The 17,343-nt window shown below is 48.3% G+C and overlaps 1 protein-coding gene across 6 annotated transcripts in view; it reads right to left on the bottom strand.

Moving 5' to 3' along the window:
* The window catches only part of PEG3 (paternally expressed 3), a 29,070-nt gene extending 13,656 nt beyond the window's left edge, over positions 1-15,414 (bottom strand). For 4 of the 6 annotated variants that reach the window (XM_037062328.1, XM_037062331.1, XM_037062332.1 and 1 more), the window contains exons 1-5: positions 15,241-15,414; positions 10,992-11,047; positions 3,629-3,705; positions 899-1,378; positions 241-324 (exon numbers count right to left, since the gene is read on the bottom strand). In XM_037062328.1, coding sequence (XP_036918223.1) covers positions 241-324; positions 899-1,292 — 478 coding nt within the window. In that variant the 5' untranslated portion in view covers positions 1,293-1,378; positions 3,629-3,705; positions 10,992-11,047; positions 15,241-15,414. Of the gene's footprint in view, positions 1-240; positions 325-898; positions 1,379-3,628; positions 3,714-10,991; positions 11,048-15,240 lie in introns of those variants that run through there. The other 2 variants (XM_037062329.1, XM_037062330.1) reach the window with 2 other exon arrangements.
* Positions 15,415-17,343: the final 1,929 nt, after the last annotated feature.

Here is a 17,343-nt window from a genome sequence, read left to right as displayed (position 1 = left end):
CACACACACACAGACCCCTGCAATATATATACACATAGCATTTCGCTCCATAAATTGGTGTCTGCTTTCAGTACAAAAATGCCTCATTTTGTCATCAGCTAATCAGCATTCCCCTCAGATCTCTGAGGGGAGCAACTTCGCTGGGGTCTAGACGCCCACCGTGCACCTGCAAACATCGGGCAGACTGGGCTGAAGCCTGGAAATGGCCCCATGGTCGGCACAACCGGACTGGTTACTCACTGTAGAAATACGCAGAGCGTGGCGGGGGGCATTCTGCTCCCTTCCGGCCCATGCCGTCTTCACGGTGGATGTCACTGCTGTTGTCTGAGAGGACACCAGACACCCACTTAGTGCTTGACCGTCTTTTGCCCACACTCCCACAAGTCTCCCCAAGTGGTGGAGAGGACTGTCCCACCCCACCCCCCAAATAATCCCACCTCCATGAGAAGCTCGTGTCGTGGGCCCATCGCACTTCAAATCCCCACCACACCTGGGTGGGGACACGGCTGGAACTGAGCCTACCGCACTTCCAACTGCGGCCACGTACAAGTTCTCGGGGCACCACACTCACAGGTCTACAGAAACTGGGGCCCGAGTGCAAGGCGCGTGCCAGCTCCTCCCAGAACCCCTTGCACGCAAGTGTCTCCTTTCCCCTACATCCCAGGGTGGTAGGTGGGTGGTTTCTAACCAGGGACACCGACCACACCACACGTTTGGTTGTCATAGCTGGAGAGGGAGGTGCAACTGGCATCTCGTGGGTACTGAAGCCAGGCGCCACTGCACACCCTACAACAGGTCACCCTCCCACGAAGAGAGGGACCTGAACACGAGCAGCGCCGGGGCTGAGAAGTTGGGGGCACGCAGCCCCCTGGCGGCCCCGTCACCCTCGCAGTCTCACCTTCCGGCTCGTACATCTCCTTGTACCTCTCCAGCAGGGTCACAAGCTTTTCACAGCTCTGGGGCCGTTTTGCCCGCACCCAGGGCTTGATCCTTTCTGGGAGGATGGTCAGGTACTGCTCAAGGACCAAGAGCTCCACAATCTCCTCTTTGGTGTGAGTCTCTGGCTGCAACCAATCGAGGCAGAGGTTTCGGAGTTTGATCAGGGTCTTCCGAGGCCCCACAAATTCCACGTAGAGGAAGTTCCGAAACCTCTGATGAAAGAATTCAGAGTCAGTTGCACCTTCTCCTACGACGGCATCCGGGTCCTTAGTCGGGTCACTGTCTAGGTCATATAGATCTGGGGCCCGAGACTTCCTGGACTTGCTGGCAGACAAGTACTTTGGAGGCAGCATCTCTCTAAGTAAAATTTTCAGTGGAGCAATCAAACATGAGTCAACAGGAAAGACGCAGCAGCCTCTGACAGGCAGTACTCAGGGACCTGCGGGTCGTAAGGAGACATACACATGTCCCAGAAGTTGAGGAGCAGGCAGTGGTGTGGGGCTGCCCTAAGAGGGGCATCACCGATGCTTTTGCGACTAGGCCAAGGCAGGCAAGAGATACACACATCCCCCAGTAAACAGACACAGGACATTGGGATGCAGGCATGACCTCTGGGGCCCGCACAGATTGAAGGAGTTAATTCTGCTACTAACTGGTTTTGTAACCCTGGGCAACCTAATGTCCTAGAGTCTGTCCCCCTATCTGCAAGGAAGGAACAACAGACCCACCTCCCTCTTAGAGCTGTGACCAAGCTAATATACCTAAGAGGCCTCCCCACCCAATGCCTGACACAGTGGCCATGTCAGGATGCTAGCCACCAGGAGAACTGGATGTGTTTTCTTTTCTTAGCAAAAATGGACAGAGGGCATTAGGGGACAGGGCCAATCCTGTCATTTCTGAGCATTTCTCCCAGGAACGTCATTGTTAAGGTAGCAGACAACATGTAAAAGATAGAAGGGCTCAGCTCCAGGGAATATGACTGCAGGAATCTCTTTGCACCTGTGGCGCTGTAGCAACTGGCCAATTCAAAGTCAACAGAATGAAAAATTCAGCTCCTCAGTTGCACGAGCCACATGTCCAGGCTCAGTGGCTCCTGTAGTGGACAGTACACAACATGACCATCACCGTGGGATGTTCTGTTGGCCAGAGCAGCTGTCCAGTGTCTGATTCAGCAGGGGTCTGTCTTTGAACCCAGCTACGGGCTTGCGTTAACCCCATTCCCTTGGTTCTGTTTCCTGGGCCTCGCTTCATCTGTTGCGTGTTCCAAATGCTGATTGTATTGAAATGTTAGAGTTAACGTGCCTACCTCCCACAGGAGCTGAAACCCCCATGAAGGGACCGGGGATGACTGGCTGACTGACACAAAGCCGGGTGCCCACGCTGAACAGCATGCTGAAGGTGACATGTGCAACGCAATTCACACCTGGGTTTAGACACTGGCGTACAGAAGCACGGCCGTTCCGGCAGAGGGAACACCCTGGTTCACCCTCTATGCCACCGCCCCAGAGAGCATTCCAGAGGTGACTCACCCTCGCCTGCCCGCTTTTCTGCCTGCCCCTTCCCGGATGAAAGCCCTGGTGGGTTGTACAATGGGGCCTTGTACACCGGTGGGGGGCGAGGGATAAAGCGAAATACTGGCGAGTGCACAGAAACCCTATGCAGGCAGCAAGGCTACAGCACTCACGCCAACAGCAGGGAGGAGCCTGAGTGACCATGAGGCCCCTCTGCGCTCCGCACAGGCCTCTGCCTCAGCCCTCCAAAGATGTGCTGTCTCCAGCTTTCCACTTTGATCATCTTCTGCATTATTTCATTTATTTGCTTAGCGGCCTTAATTTTTATCTGCCTCCCTTAAAAAGTGCTCTTTAAAAAAAACTAAACTTTTGAGACAGTATAAAAGCCAATTGTCAATCCTTCTTTAACTCTCATGTAACCAATGAAGGCCATATATTCCCCTCACACTTTACCTGCACGTAAGGTCTATTACATAGCCTTTCATCATTGGTCAGCCACAGCTGGTATTAGGGAAGCAATACAGGGGGAAATCTCAGTCTGGGTGGCTGAGTTAACTTGCTCTGGCTTTACTTCTAGAGAAGAAAACCATATGCAGCAAAAATGCCACTTCTGTTTTAAAAGGAAGGCTAGGAGTTTGAACTGTTCTTTTAAAAAAAATGTCTAAGGAGAAAAAGATGTTTCCATTGTTCTGAGTCTCAAAGCAGACCGTCATTTGGGAACAAACGGAGGAGGTGCAGCCCCTGGCTCTCCTTGCTGTGGTTGGTGGCACTGCGCTGCCATGTAGGCAACCCGCCCACTGCCACCTTCCTCTGGCCTTGGTGACTCGACCCCTCCCTGCCTGCTCTGCCCACCCTCGGGAGAAGAACAGAGAGGAGGGCACTAGGTGACGCCCTGCTGAGCGGAATTCTAAAGCCAGGGTAAGGGCAAGTGTCCCAGCTCTGGAGCACTGCTGTGACATTTTGGACACCAGCACACTTCTACCCAGGACCCGGCTCAAAGGGACAGCCCCTGACAGGAGCAGAGTCCTCAAAGGCTAGCATGCCTGCATGGAAAGGGGGGAGGGCACAGAGCCCGCACCTGCCCTGTGGCATCCAGACTCAGGGAAAAAATGCGGGCCCCTGCAGGACACCAGCTCAGCCTCTCAGAGGCCACAGGACTCGCTACCTATGCAAATCACCTGTGTGGGAGAAGGATCCTCTCTGGAACGTCAGAACAAGCCACTATCCACAGGAACAGAGTCGAAATGCCAGGGACCTGCAGGTATTTTAAAGAAGGAAATACAGGGACAAACAAACACAGAAGAACGTAAGAAGACTGTCAGAGAATTAATTCTCCAAATGGCTGTGGACTTGGGTATGATAGGGGGCGAGGCCTTTCATATCATCTTCAAGAAAAGCCAATTCCCATGACACAGAAACCAACCGGAGAAAAGAAACAGAAAGCTGTCAAGTTTTCGTTGTGAAACCAGAACTCAGAAACCCAAGGCAGAGATCGGTACTAACTGCAGAGCAAACTCACTTAAGAAAGCAGACACGAGAAGCCCTGACACCACCATTACTGAACACCATTCTATAGAATTCTAGCCGATTACAAGGCAAGAGAAACAAATCTGAGGCATAAAGAAAGGTACAAAACTATCATTCCTTTACGTAGGACTGTCCACTCAGACTTTACAAATTAGTGGAAGTAGATCATATAGTAAGGAAATCATTTGTAAGTGTCCTTAAATATGTATCACCAACAACAAAACTTTTAAAATAGGAAGAACTCCATTATAAAAATAAAGATTCAATGAAAACAGCACCACCCTGACAGGGTGGCTCAGTTGGTTGGGGCGTCATCTCAACAGGCCAGAGTTGCAGGTTCGATCCCCAGTCAGGGCACATACAAGCACCTACCAATAAATGTACAAATAAAAAGGAACGACAAATTAATGTTTCTCACTTTCTCCCTTTCTCTAAAATCAATAGAAATGTTTTTAAATAGCCCCTACGTAAATTAAATCATATTGTAATATAAAAGGCAGTAACTAGAGACACAGGATAGTTATGGAAGATATGTAAATCCAGTACATCAACGTTCTAAATCCTCCCCCATATTAAAGTATCTTAGCTATTGGAACTTCAAACAACTGTGGGAACTTGACATGGCTCTAAGCCGACATGGAAGAATTCCATTTGGATCAATATTCTGAAAATTCGTATGTCAAAAGGCCAGCAAGCCAAACACAAAATTTAAGACCTATATTAATATAATCTTGGTGTAAGAAGATTTTTACAGTATGACGCCTAAAGAAAGATGAAGTAAAAATAACAAATGATGGTCTTGTCTATACCATCAAAGCCAAAATAATGAAAGAACAACAAAAAAACACTCCACTTGCTATTTATAATAAAAAGACTGATTCGTTTAAGAGTCATAATGTGACTTTACTATACACAGTTGAGTATGCGGTAGTCTATGAAAATGGCATTTTAAAATAGTAAGGAAATGTATGGGTTATTTTAATTGGAATAGGAAAACTAGCCAGTCATTAACTTTGGGCAAAAGATTACAACCTATATAAAAATGCTAAATCTACAATCAAAATGAGCCCAGATCAGTGCGGCTCAGTTGGTTGGGCATACTAGCCCCACCAAGTAAAAGGTCGCTGATTTGATTCCCAGTCAGGCACATGCCTAGGTTGTGGGTCCAGACCCTGGCTGGGGTGCATATGAGAGGGAACTAATTGATGTTTCTCACATTGATGTTTTCTCTCCCCTTCTCCCTCCCTTCCCCTCTCTCACTCAAAAAAACGTTTAAATAAGTGCTGGCTGCTGTAGCCCAGTGGATGAGCACAGGCCTATGAACCAAAGGGTCCCTGGTTGAATTCCTAGTCAGGGCACAGGCCTGGGTTGTGGGCCAGATCCGCAGTAGGGATTGTGTGAGAGGCAACCACACATTGATGTTTCTCTCCCTTTTTTCTTCCCTTCCCCTCTCTAAAAATAAGTAAAAATTTAAAAAAATTAAAATCAAAATAAGTCAAGATTACTTTTTATTATCCAAGAGCAGGAAAGGGCTCTTGTACCCTGATATGAAGTACAACCCTGACTTCCCACAAAGACTTCTTCTATTACATTAATTTTTTCCCCAACAGGCATGTATTTAAAAAACATAAAGCACCAGTAGGTGAAAACTATATATAAGATGTAAAGGCTTAAAAATTTTGATAGGGAATCAAGTTTGTTTGTTTTTTAAAGAAAATACAAACAGGCAAACATGAGACAGGAAGCAGAAGAAAATCAAGGGAGGCTATAAAATTTCCAGGAGCAAAGTATTCACCACGTTACATGAAAACCTTCCACATCACAGGAAGGACTCAAAGGGCTCTCTAGCTCATTAATGACTATCTGAATGCGAAGATCCAGTCACAAGGTCATTTCCAACTTCTCTGCCATAAATTCACTCATTCCTTTCCTCAAGAAATTGGGGATGAGAGTAAATGAATCATCCTCTTCGTTAAATATGCTCAAGAATTTATGACCAGGCCAACAAAACAGCTCTTGGTCAACAAGAACATTTTAAAATGAAGGATTTTAAACAAAAACCTTAGAGAAGACAAATCTTAACTACTCTTTCCTACAATGTCAGAGGAAATTCATTTCAGAGTAAAAAGGGCCTTGGGAACAGAATAATCACGTGTGTGTGAAGAAATCAGCATTCTCACATACTGCTTATGGCAATGTAAATTTTATGGAGGGCAATTTGGCTACTTACCAAATTAAATATGTATATATCCTGTCCTATGACTTCTACTTCCATTAATTTAATCCCAGAGATAGACAATGATGTACGGTGCAAGAATATATGTATTGAAGTAATTGATAATGGACAAAATATGTTACCATTCATCTAGTGATTATGAAACCTTTTTAAAAAGTGAGGCAATTGTAAATAAATGAATAGGAGACGATCTCTAAGGTAGTTTAAATGCAAAATAGGACATAACAATTGTACGGCATTCAAACAAACTACAAAAAGATTCATTTACTTGGACATAAATAAAAATCCAGTGAAAAGGTTGGAGCTTTGACAAACTGAGAATCCAGTTCTATTGGAAGCACAAATGTACAGGAATATCAAGAAAGTGAAAGATACACAGCAAGTAAACTTCACATTCTATACTGAAAAATTTTTTGATTGTGAACTTAAAACACTCTAAATTGAAACGCAAAAAGGAGTGGAAGTATCTTTTATAATCATTTATTTTTTTCTGATTTCCCCTTTTTTATGAGTAGTCTTTATAACAAGTTTATAGGGAAGTTTTCTTCTAGCTTAATTCGTGTGCCATATGTTTAAGTACATTGCTACACCCAAAGACTAGGATACCAAGAGGCCTTTAAAAAGAATGATGTAAATCTGTATGCACTACAGTGAAAAGATAGTCATCATAAATTACTGGGTTTAAAAATACATACACACATGTGCAGAACTCCTGGTGTCTCATTTCAGGAAAAACAACAAATCTGATCAGTGGGTGTGCCTTGTCGTTTCTACATTAAATATTTTCTGGTGTTTGAATGTTGTATTGTCTTTTGTGTTTGTAACCAGAAAATAGAACTACAATTTTTTTTGGAAACATGAAACATAACATTCTATTTAAAATTGTTTTCATTCCAACTTGTTTGATGAATTTTTTTAGTGCAATGGCCTTTCAAGAGCAGGATTTTAAAAAGTCTGACCACGTTCAAGGGAAAAAGGTAGGGACACACAGGAACCAGGCCCAACTCTGGACCTAGTGGCCAACAGAGGCCACCAATTCCAAGGGGAGGGAAGGAGAAGAGACAAATGATGGGAATCGGCCCTAGTTGGTGTGGCTTGGTTGGCTGAAGTGTTGTCCCATCCAATAAAAGGGTAGGAGTTTGGTTCCCAATCAGGGTATATGCCTGGGTTATGGGTTCAATCCCTGGTCATAGCACATACGGGAGGCAACCAATCGATGTTTCTCTCTCAAATAGATAAACATATATTTTTAAAATGATAGTTCAAAAACTTACTTAAAAAACATTTTCTTTTTTTTTTTAAAGATTTTATTTATTTATTTATTTATTTTTAGAGGGGAAGGAGAGAGGGAGAGAAACATCAATGTATGGTTGCCTTTTTTTTTTTGTGCATCCCCTGCTGGTAGTTAGCCTGCAAGGAACCGGTTTGCAACCCAGGCATGTGCCCTGACTGGGAATCGAACCGCAATCGTCTGGTTCGCAGGCCCACGCTCAATCCACTGAGCTACGCCAGCCAGGGCTAAAAAACATTTTCAAAATAACTTCAGTAATGAAGTTTCTCTCTCTACACGGGCAGGGGTTATGGGTTTCTAGCTGTTCCTCCATCTCCAAGACCTGTTGGTAAATGCACTACACACATAAGCACGAAGCGGAGTGTGTGGTATCAGCACTGCGCGCAGCGCGCCGTGCATGAGCTGACTGACAACCACAGGACAATGGCACTGACTACTGGATGACAGGGTTGCCACTGTGGTGTGTGCTGCGGTATTTATGTCACTGGAATATTTTCTAGCACTTTGCTTCTATCTCATAAAAATGAGCGGAAAATAGAAGCATCTCCTCCCAATGAATGTAACCGAGACAACCAAAGATGGACTTCATCAGGCACCCCTGCCACAGTCTTAAGCCACTGATCAATGGCTTAAGGCTTCAACTGAACTGGGAAGAACTCAATTTAATGTCACACATCAGAGGCCACAACTGTGGCTGGGACACATGAGTAGGGATGAAGCAACCCTGTGACCCCACTGCCTAACTGACCACAGGCTCCCGCCTCCATCAGTGCTGAGAGAAGCCCCACGGACTCTCCTGCAAGCCTGTGTTACTTACTCTGGTCCCTTGTCACTGTGCACCTGCACCGGCTCCTCATTCGTTCTACCTACCGCATTAAAAGGGGTTACACCTGAGAACTTTAATGTCAGGAACCGAGGCAGTTACCGTCTTCATTTCTCAGGGACAGAATGGTGTTTGGCTTCTCTTCTCTCCTGCTGTGTGCCATCCTCCTGCCTGTCCGCAGACGGACATTCTCTACTTCAGCACGCACGAGGAAACGCTGCCCAGCCCACCCTGCCTCACACCCCAGGCTGGGTACTCAATGCTGCTGCGGCTCAGCTCACCCCGGCTCTTCGAGTCTCCAATCGCAGCCACAGCCCACTCCTTGCAGGGTAGTGGCTCTCACACTTGGGGAGGAAAGCGGCACTTGCCTTTCCAGGTGTGACAGTGTAGGAAGACCGTGGTTCTCTAGGAAAGGGGCATTCCAACAAGCACTCCAGGGGCCGTACATACTTTAAGAACCACTGCCCTAGGCTTCGGTATCCAGTCTGGTCCAATGAACCATGCACAGGTACATATGGACTAGAGGGGCTGTTGGGGTAATGATCTTACGTGGGAATGTGAGCAAGCAGTAAGTGACCACCACCCTGCCACACCAGCCTCTGGTCCGTGAGGCATCTCCGTGTCACCCTGGGCTTACCTCTACCACTTAAGTGTAGCACTTACCACACTGCAGCACAATCTCCTCACTGTTGTCCATTGTTGAGGGGTTTCCTGATCAGACCTAACTTGAATGGACTGGGGAAGGTGGGGGCTGGAGACAGAGGGCTTCCGGCATCACGGTAACCCTGGCAGCAGCTTCACTGCACCCAGATGGTAGCACTGCTACGTTGCAGGCCAGTGTTATTCAAGTCTGTCCACCTGTTCTTGTTCTGATTCCATACTCACCAAGCAACCTTCCCATTATGATTTTGTTTCCCTCGTAGGTTTGCCTACAGGGAGAAAGTCTGCTAATCACACACACTTTTGAGTATTTGGGTCTCTGCCCCAGCGATCTCGAACAAGAAATCAATACACCAAAATTGAGTGAACTGTTTTTCCACATAAACTAATATGTCAGTATGGCTTAGGTAAGGCTCCTGGGCTTCATTAACATGGATCCACCAACATAAGGCGAGTCCTTAGGCAAAGTAAGGTTCCTGAGTCTCCACTGGCCTGAGCACCAGACACCAGATACCCGGAGCAGTCACTGAGGTCAGGAACAAACCCAGCCATCCCCAGAGGCCCACTGGGAACAGCCTGTTAGCCTTTTCCCAGATGCTAATAAACCATCAGCAGAGCCACCTACCTCGGAAAACACGTTTTCTTCTTTGACACTTAACTGAATTTCTCATTCAGGTGACACTGTGGCCAGTGATCGTGTTGCTTACTTGCCGAGACTCAAAGTCTAGCATGGTACCGACCCAGATCAGGCCTAGTATCAATGCTTACTGGTAGTATGAACAAGCTTATTTGACTCACTTCCCCAAGTAACATGACTACGTCTGGTCTGAATCCATCAGCAAGCCGTGAACAGAGTACAACCCTCATGAGTCTCTCCTCATTACCTCTCTCAAATCCATCCACTTCGTCTACCCACTGCCGTGACCCTAATCCAAGCCACCATCTCTCACCCAGACCTGAGGGGAGTCTCACTGCACCCACTATTTCTACCTTCCCCTTCTGACCCCTGCAATCAAATGTCATTTCATAAACAAAAATCCAATTAACATGTTATTTCCATGGTTAAACCATCTTGATGGGTCCTGGCCAGGTGGCTCACTTGGTTAGAGTGTCATCCTGTACACCAAAAAGTTGCAGGTTCCACCCCTAGTCAGGGCACATACTTAGGTTGTGGGTTTGACCCCTAGTCAAGATGTGTACAAGAGGCAACCACCAATGTCTGTCTGTCTGTTTCCCTCTGCCCTCTTCTCCCTCTAAAATCAATAAACATCCTCGGGTAAGCATTTAAACAAACAAAACAATCTCAGTGACTTCCCATTGTGCTTCAGATCAAACCTAAATACTTACCACAGACTCGAAGGCCTTTCACCACGCATCCCCGGTTTACCTCTCTCCCACCTCAACCAAATGCCGCTCTATTCTTTCCTTTGCGTTAGGCATCCTGGACTTTTGGCTCCTCTCTGGATTCCTTAGTAACGTCCATGTCCCCTGTCCTGGACACCGCTCTCTCTCCACGACACATTACTATCTACTACCCTTCAAGGCTTAACTCCAATGCCGCTGGCTTTCTCAGGGAGGCCCTACATGGCCTCTCCCAGATTAAGGCAACTGCCTGTAGTGAATGTTCCCTTTGAAGGCATGGGTCACACAATTTTTTTTTTCAAGTCTTTCTTTACTCAGTACATTTTGAGCTCCAGGGAAGCACCTCCTTTCCCACTTGGGACCATGTTTAAGAAATAAATAATGAATCTCTCATGCTTGTTTAATCACCCAATAAAAGAGAAAGAGTAGGCCTGAAGGAGTAGCTAAGTGTGGGAAAAGAGGACACCAAAAAGGATGGCATGAGGCCAAGGAGAATTTCTGGCGAGCACACAATCCATCAGAAGAGTCCGTGCATTCTCAGAGAGCACCAATGGTGGATGGGACACATGTGTCAGGATGGGGAAGGATGTGCCCGCTCCAAGGACGGGGTGGGTGGCACCATGAGAAGGGAATTTGGCTCACCTGGACTCGGCCACCTAGCGTCGTCTCCAAAAAGGGTAGAAATTCAAGAAGGCAAGCTGAGGGGAAAAAAAAGGAAAAACATGAAACACCAAATTCACTTCGTAATTACTGGACTCCTTAGGCTAGAAATGATCCCGCAACAGCTGTATCTTTCTCTCCCACGCTGACAAGAGGTCAAATGAGACCAGTAAGAACAGCTTTTCCTCCCAGGATAGAAGGCCATGTGGGCATTGCTCTCTAAGGCCCATGTTGTACCCTGGGCTGTCATCACAGCCTTTTCCCAATGATGTTATGTCCATGGGTGTGCAAGTGAACTTCTGGGTGTCTTAGAACCCTCTCTAATAAACAAAACAAAAAAGACACGGCCTTTGGATTGTATCGATTTAAGAACCCCATTTCTCACTTACTAGGTATGTGGCACCAGCCACCCTCCAAAGGAAAATGACACATGTTGCGGGTTAAAAATTGGAGGAAAAAAGTGGCTAAGAAGACACTACTATGTACTGCCAATTACAGGCCAGGTACAGTGCTTAGCCCCTTACTTTTATGGACTGTTGATTCTCACCACAGTGCTATTCATATTCTAGCTCTCATTTCATAGAAAAGAAGCAGAAGCTCCGAGAAGTCGAACAGAATGCTCATGGCAAACTACTACAGATCAACCTCACGTCATTTTGAAAAAACAGTACGCCNCACCCTCCAAAGAAAAATGACACATGTTGCAGGTTAAAAATTGGAGGAAAAAAGTGGCTAAGAAGACACTACCATGTACTGCCAATTACAGGCCAGGTACAGTGCTTAGCCCCTTACTTTTATGGACTGTTGATTCTCACCACAGTGCTATTCATATTCTAGCTCTCATTTCATAGAAAAGAAGCAGAAGCTCCGAGAAGTCGAACAGAATGCTCATGGCAAACTACTACAGATCAACCTCACGTCATTTTGAAAAAACAGTACGCCTACTGATATTTTCCATGGACACCAAGGAAATGGACACAGGGAATAATGACATAGGTACCCTCTAGAGACATGAGGTGACACTCCAGTTCTGCCAGTGAGAACTTAGCAGCCAGTGAGACTGGGCCAGAAATTTAACTCTGCTGCAAATTTAAGTAATATGAAAGGACTAGCTGACACTATCAACGTTACACTAAAGGACTATCAACATTAGGTAATGGTATGATTACTTAATTTTTGGTAACATTTTACAGGCTCTCAACATTCTTCCTGTTGAGACTAATACTACCTGTTTCAAGTCCCTCTGCGCCTCAGGGGATGTATTCCATCAGGGGCCCATGGGGGAACTACCCTTGTGCTATGCATCTGGTTTATGTCAATACTATCAGTCACTGGCGGATGTATACTTCAAAAATGAAAAATAAAAAATTCATTGTTGGAAACTGCATTCCTGAAGGACTCACCCAAAAAAAAAAAAATCCGTCAGGACGGAACCTGCCGTCCTGATGGACCCAGCGCCAGTGCCACAAGCAGCTCTGGGCAAGCATGGCCCCTGCCTTCTCCTCCTGTGCCCCGACCCATGGCAGGAAACTCCACCCCAGAGCCAGAGGACCCGCCCTGAGCCCCAGGCCCTCCCTCAGCCGCCTCCACCCCTCACTTTCCCACACCATGGCCCCTGGTCTGGAGTCTGTCCAGAAGTCTGTCCCAGGAAATCTTTCCTTCACATACCCCCTACTAACCCCCAATATTACACCCACAGCCCGCCTCCTCCATTTGCTCAACTTAAGACCCTGCCTTTCCCCAAATCTATTATAATTCTTAAATTCTGAGCCCAAGTCCCCTTCTAATGACCCCCACTAACTATGCAACTGAATCTGGTCCCCACATTTCCTGACATGCCTTTGGCGCCCCTCAAAGGAAAGAAGACGCCCATCGCCACGTCAGCTTCCCAAGACGGCACTGCCTCAGTGAGCGCATCAAGCCCCCAGATCAGCGCCTGCACAGCAGCCAGCATAAACAGTAGGGGCAAGGAGCAGGCTCTGCGCCCGAAGTTCCTTAGGACACCTAAGTCCCTCGGCCCGTCCCCACAGCCCTGCTGTCACTCCAGAAAGCGCCCGTGTAGTAAGCCTTGGCTGCAACCTCCAGCAGCCTCTGCAGCTCCGCCATCACTCAAGGTGGCGCATGTTCTGTAAGCCTCTTTGGCCTCCAACAAATTTGGTGCTAAGGGAGCTTAAGGCCCATCAGTCACTCCGGACAAGGCAGGCCCTCTTAGGCCTGCCCCCTGCAGCCAACCCTGCTGTCATTCAAGATGGCGCCTGCGCAATAAGCCTCAGCTGCCATCTCTTGGCCAACGTGGTACTGGAGGGGGCGGGGCTCTGCAGGCCCTCCTTTGGGTCTTCCCCAGCAGCTACACCCTCACTTACCATAGTACCTTTGCAGTAAGCCTCAGCTGCCACCTGTCAGCCAATATAGTGGTAGACTGGGCAGGAGGGTGTATAGCTCCGTGTCAGTTACTCATAACAGGACAGACCCACCGTTGAGTCCACCCCTTGCAGGTCCACCCTCATGTGATGGGGCTGGCGCAGCGAGCCTCCGGTGCCACCTATCGGCCAAGAAACACCGAGCAAGATGGGCTAGGGTCTGCACGCCCGACCATCAGTCAGCCAAAACACGTCATCCTCTCCCTCAGGCCCACCCTTTGAAGCTCCACCGACATTGAAAATGACGCCTGCATAGTTAGCCTCGGAGGCCGCCTGTCAGCCACCATAGCCCTGGAGTGGGTAGGGGGCTGCAGGTCCCATCAGTCAGTCACTCAAAACACGCTGCCTTCCCTTGGGCCCAGACCCTGCAGCCGGCCATGCTGTTATTCAAGATTGCGCCAGCGCAATAAATCTCTGCTACTACCAGTTGACCAACATAATGCCAGAGTGGGCGGGACTCAGCAGCCCCTCCCTCGGGTCTACTCCCGCGGCTGTGTCAGCACCCACAATTGCGCATGCGCACTAGGCGTTCACTACGGCCAGCCTACCTACACAGTGGGAGGCGCTCGGTGGGGCCGTCAGCCCCCAAAGACCGACCACAACCCTACCCACTCAGCCCAGCTGACAAGGCACCTGGACAATACATCCTGGCTGCACCCCCACCCCTAGCATCCGCCCCACCCAAAAGATGCAGCCACACATATCCCAGGTTGAAAACAGTCCTGAAAAGACGACAGGGTGAGCCTCTGCAGCCCCCAGGCATCATGACAGCCTGTAGCCCTGTCCCTCCGGACAGACGGTTCTACAGCGGCAACATCTACGGCAACTCCAGGCATAGTGCCTGACTTCACCAGATGCCACATGGACCCGGCTGATCAATCATGCCACTACTTGTGGCCCAGTCTCAGAGTTCATACCCCATGCTAGTCAGGGTGGTACTGACACAGCAAGCCTCTGCAGCCGGACACATGGTCAGAAAAAAAGGCACAAGAAAGGCAAGACCCCACAGCCCTCGATCACCAGAGAACACAGGCCACCGTACCTACCCCTGGCCCCGCCCCCTGCGGCCAACCAACGAGGACTGCGCCTGCGCGGCAAGTCTTAGCTGCCCCCACTAAAGATGGCGCCAAGGTGGGCAGGGCGCCTCAAGATCTTAGCCCAAGGCGCCTCAGTGACCACAGCTTTCGACCCCGCCCCAATTCAGTTAGCCAATCAGGACAGGGTATGCGCAGCAAACCGTAGCCGCCCCCATGGATCAGGGCGGAGCTCCCTGGCCCACAGAAAAAGCTGTGTAGGCAGGACGGCTTCTGGCCCCTCCCCGTATAGCCCTTCCCACCGCCACTGCGGCAAAACAAGCCCCACCCCCAAACACAGCAAGGATGCAGAGCGGCCAAGAACTTAGCCAACCACGGACCCCGTGGGATGGGGGTTCAGCTCTGCAGTCCCCAAATCCAGCCCAAAAAAACAGGTGGGCCCAGTCGAGACCGTGCCACCTATGCTCATTAGGAACTGGCCACCCCTTGAATGCCCACCCTGGTAGGCTGATGGTGATAGAAGTCCGTTGCCGCCAAGGCCATCACTACCCAGTCCCCTACTCCTGCAAGATGGACCAGCAGCCCCCCAACTCTGCAGCCACCTCCGCTGGGCTGCCGGCCGCGCAAGATAGCACTTTTGCGGCAAGCGCGGCAGCTCCCGGCCGCCCACTAGGACCCTGGTCCGCCCGGACGCCGAGGGTCCCGCATCTGCGGCGTGTGACCGACGTGCCCGCTTGGTATGGAGGTATGGGCGGGCGGCCGGGCGGCCGGACTCACCTCACCGCACCTTAGGCACAGCCCTGGGTCCGACGGCCGGCGAGGTGCACACCGCGTACTAGCTAGTACACCCACACGGCCCCCAGTGCCCGGTGGCGCCAACAGCCCAGGGTGGACATATCCGCTCCTCCACTCCAACCTGGTCCTTCGGCTTCTGGGCGTGTGCAGAGATCCGCTGCCCGCGACTCCTTGTGAAGCTCTCTGCAGAGGCGGGGCTCCGGCACGGGCCAATCAGAGGCCTCGCGCCACCCTAAGGGGCCCCAATCATGCCCCCGAACCCTGCCAATCAGAACACAGTTGCTGTAGAGACCACTTGGCGCCAGAGTCCAAGGTTGACGTCAATGGAGCCCACGCGAGGGGCCCTGAGAGGGGTCTGAAAAAAAGGGGTGGGGGCGGTGTAGACCCCAGAAAAAAAAGGCGGGGAAACATCGAGAAAGGCTCACTAATGACTCCAAAATTGCAGCAAAACTGCTGCGTTTTCAGCAAAACTGCTGAACAGGGGGGGAAATGGGCATTTATCTAAAAATTTAAAGTCCGGCAGGCAAAAACATTTTTGTTGAATTCTAAAGACAAGAATGCAGGAGAGGAGACTTCTCCGCCTGGGACACACAAAAGACATGAGGCTCACTTATTAATAAACGAAGAGCTCTTGGAAACCAGTAACGTAAAGACCAAACCAAGCTAGAAAAAATGGGCAAAAGAGGAGGAAACGCAATTCACAGGAAAATGCAAATGGCTGAAAGAACTAAAGGACAAAAACCTCCACTAGACTCTTACAGAAACGCTAAACTGAAACCCAGCAAGCGCGGTTCACAGGACCCTCTCCGCAAGCAGTGGCGCTCTCGGCAGTGTCTTGTAGGACACAGCAAGAGATTGGCAGGTGACACGAGGAAATCTTATTAACTCAGGACAATGGCAAGGTAGAGCTGACTCTATAATAGAGTTAGTGAAATACACAAGTTGATGAAGTTTGTAGAAATGAACTAGTAAGTGTTTTCATTTGTTTGTTAAGAATGAACACCTATGCAGATAAAACTTCTGGAAAAGTATACAAGAAGTTGTTAACTGGTTACTTCTAGGGAAAGGGTATGGGGTTGGGAGGGAGAGGAGAAGGAAGGGTTTTTCCCTCCTCTAATCCATACTGTTGGAATGTCGCTGCCAGATGTATGTATTTCTTTGCTGGTAGTAAGTTAATGAATTATAAAAAGCTCTTTCATGTAGACTCTGATCCAATTATTCACTCTCAAAGAGCTACAGCAAAGGAAATAAGTAGAGATGCACTAAAGATTATATGCAAGCGTATTCATGGGACATTTTTACGAGAAAAAAAATGTACTCTGCAGAAGAATTAAATTGTGTTCTCATAAATTCATACATTGCAATTTTATGTGGCCAATAAAAATGTATGATTTTAAGTTTAAAGGAAAAATTCATAAGACAGTTATTTACAAAAAGCAGGTTACCTAAGAGCACATAAAACATGATACCTCAAATTACAATTTGTACTTAGTAAGTTTTAAGTATAAACTAAAATTTATGCTTAGTAAGTATAAATATAAATCAGTAGTTTCTTGCTACATTAAGAAGCTCCTGGCTCAGACAAGGGTGGTGTTTTAAATTCAAGTCTCCAACCGTCTCTTCTTACCCAGCAGTGCCATAGAAATCCTAAAGGCACCCCTAAAAGTGAATGTGGCACTACCCTTAGGTCAGAAGTTTCCAACTCTGACTACACATCAGGGTAACCTGGGGAGCTGTTAATCACTGTGGATGCCCGTGGTCCCCGGAGGTGCTTGTTTGGAGCTCCCCGGGTGATATTAACTAATGTCTATGGTTTCGGAGGTGATTTAAGACACTCTATGGACCCCACTCCCTCACCTTTTCAAAGTTCTCTCTCTGCACAGTTCTCTGTAGATCCTGGATGATTCATTCCTAGCAGACACTACATGCTTTAAGGGCTCCTCTAGCTCCTATCCCTTTTTCTCAGCACTACCCCCACCCCCAAATAAAAACCTTCTTGCTAAAGTAGTCTTCTGTCACTGACTCCACAGCCTTACTGTACCTTCCCTCCCTACTGTGCTATCTGGGCTTTCATTCCTTCCACCC

Source organism: Sturnira hondurensis, unplaced genomic scaffold (genome assembly GCF_014824575.4).
Source record: "Sturnira hondurensis isolate 20B ecotype Veracruz unplaced genomic scaffold, ASM1482457v3 Scaffold0013943, whole genome shotgun sequence".
NCBI classification, from domain to species: Eukaryota; Metazoa; Chordata; class Mammalia; order Chiroptera; family Phyllostomidae; genus Sturnira; species Sturnira hondurensis.
The sequence above is the reverse complement of the archived record's forward strand: the minus strand, read 5'-3'. Positions and strand labels throughout refer to the sequence as shown.